General features: G+C 32.9%; 3 protein-coding genes across 3 annotated transcripts; 1 reads left to right on the top strand and 2 right to left on the bottom strand.

The window, feature by feature from the left end:
* Positions 1 to 92: 92 nt before the first annotated feature.
* On the bottom strand, positions 93 to 606 carry EIN_503280 (exportin T, putative; the record flags this gene model as incomplete). The annotated part of the gene is made up of 1 exon (XM_004256995.1): positions 93 to 606. A coding segment is annotated over one exon (514 nt), but the record flags the coding sequence as incomplete, so codon positions are not given.
* A 330-nt stretch (positions 607 to 936) lies between these two features.
* Positions 937 to 1242, top strand: EIN_503270 (hypothetical protein; the record flags this gene model as incomplete). Its single annotated transcript, XM_004256994.1, has 1 exon — positions 937 to 1242. The coding sequence occupies one exon, from the start codon at positions 937 to 939 to the stop codon at positions 1240 to 1242; it is 306 nt and encodes a 101-aa protein (XP_004257042.1).
* Positions 1243 to 1321: 79 nt separating this feature from the next.
* EIN_503260 (ehrab7g protein, putative) lies at positions 1322 to 2060 on the bottom strand (the record flags this gene model as incomplete). Its single annotated transcript, XM_004256993.1, has 3 exons — positions 1322 to 1726; positions 1784 to 1827; positions 1928 to 2060. The coding sequence occupies 3 exons, from the start codon at positions 2058 to 2060 to the stop codon at positions 1322 to 1324; spliced, it is 582 nt and encodes a 193-aa protein (XP_004257041.1).
* Positions 2061 to 2277: the final 217 nt, after the last annotated feature.

The following is a 2277-nucleotide window of genomic DNA, read 5'->3' as shown; positions in this document are numbered from 1 at the left end:
AATCACTTCACTGTCTGTTTTTATTTAACATTGATAATTATGGCAATTTCTATTATTCTAATTAAAATAAAGTAATATATATAGTTAAAAACAAACGACTTTTTCTGAAAGATCGAGGAGATTGGAATTTGGTCCTTTATCAAAAAGATTCAAGTTGAGTTCGTTGATGAATAAGAGCGATGAAATTTTGGCTGAGATTGAGTTGTGAGAGGCAAGTGACAGAACGGTCTGGGGATAAAAGGCGGGAAAAAACATTTCGTTGGAAATGGCAAGGACTACAGCAACTTGAACGGCCTTTTTCATCGCTATTCCTGGAGGTTGTTTCTCAGCCCATGAAAGGAGGAAGTTAACTGTATCAGTCCGTGCTTCATGACTAAATGTCGCTTGGTCTCGTGTGACCGTCTCTATTACCTTTATTGCATAAAAATATAAAAAATTTTTGTCGACCAATAAGTTTTGTTGTTCTGGGACGTACTGTAAAATTTGCACGGCGACTGGATAAAACTGGGGAGACTTTTCTTTTGAAATAAGATACTTTTCAGCAAGTATGCGTTGCTCCGGGCTACCTCTTGTGAAATTCAAAACTGCTTGGACAAATTCGTCCATCCCTGTTTGAAGTTTTTTATTTTTTAACCTTTTTTGTACTTATCAATTTGAAATGATATGAGTATTATTTTTAAATAATAATATTATTATTTTATTAACTAAATGGTAAATAGAAAAAAATTTTTAAATTTAAGTTTTAATTATTAAATTCCAACTAATAAAATAACTTAAAAATTTTTGGTTTAATATATTATAATTAAAATTAGTATAAAAAACTTAAAACTATAAAACAAAAAAACGGCTTGATTTGTAATGTATAACAAATTATAAATTATTATAAATTTTTTTTAACATCATTTTATTAATAAAACTCATAAATGACATAAAGAAATGCTTTCTTTGATTCTCATATTTGCTTTAGGAACTTCAGCTTTTTACAAAAACATGAAATTTGACATAAAGCAGGAAGAAGATGACATGACAGATGACGAGAAGACGGTGATGTCTGCGTTTAAGGGGACCAAAGGTGTTATTCCATTCAATGAGAAACAGATAGAGTACAATGTCATCTCTTATATGGCAGGTTACCAAAAAGAGTATCTGGCAATGGTTCAGTACAACAATCAGAAGAGAAATGGTCGTTCCAGATCGGCGCACAAAGCTGTTCTTCAGGCAATCCGTGAATTAGGCATTTAAATAACTTATTTTTACATTCGGGTTGAATGTGCTCTTAAGGCTGTTGGTGGAATGAAATTGAACTAACTATTATTATTATTCAACAGCAATCATTCTTCGGCTTGACATTGATCGCAATTGGTTTTAAGTCTTCTGACACATCATCGCCCTTTTTATTATCAACAATTAACTTCACGATTGTTGCAAACATGTCTGTCACTCCCGCTGACGATTTTGCACTGGACTCAACGTATGTGTAATTTCGTAAATCGCACCACTGTTGTGCAGAAGCAGTCGGCACACACCTATTCTCCAAATCGGTTTTGTTCCCACACACAATAATTGGCACATCGTTATTGATGCTTCCAGAAAACTCATTAATCCATGAGTCCAGATTTGAGAATGACGCAGTGTCTGTCACATCAAAGACAACAAACGCGCCGTCAGACCCTCTGTAGAATGATGATATCATCGATGAGAATTTTTCATGTCCCGCGGTATCCCACTCATTGTCAGTCCACCTCTAAACATTGCTTATCGTCACCGGTGTTAATAAACAAACTATCTGTAGAACATATTCAACACCTTCGTACTGTACATTCTTTGCTTTTTCTTAGTATTTTCACGGCTTTTCTATTCGTTCATTCTGCCCACTCGAAAATGAGAGGTCAAGATTTTGAAAGTGGAACTCAAAAAGAAAACAAACACAAAAAATCGCATCCAATTGTTGACTTATACACAGGGTCAAACGAATTTTCGACATACCTATTAATTAGAGACGTTTTCCCAACGCCTGACTCGCCTATTAAAATTATTTTGAACATCTGGACAGGCTTCATCTGTTTTTCTATTGAAAATAAAAGTTCATTTTTCATTTATTTTATTTCCTTTTAAATTGTCCTCTTTCCACCAACTTCATTCCGACCCACAAACATTATTCGAACATTTCAGACTCATTGAAAAAACTTAATGGTAAACCACTATTATATATTTTTAAATATATTATTTTTATTATGTTCATTTTTACTATAATTTTATAAAAAATAAACTAATTAT

Source organism: Entamoeba invadens (assembly GCF_000330505.1).
Source record: "Entamoeba invadens IP1 unplaced genomic scaffold scaff_1105074725959, whole genome shotgun sequence".
Taxonomy (NCBI): Eukaryota; Evosea; order Mastigamoebida; family Endamoebidae; genus Entamoeba; species Entamoeba invadens.
Note: the sequence above shows the minus strand (reverse complement) of the source record. Positions and strands in the feature narration are given on the sequence as shown.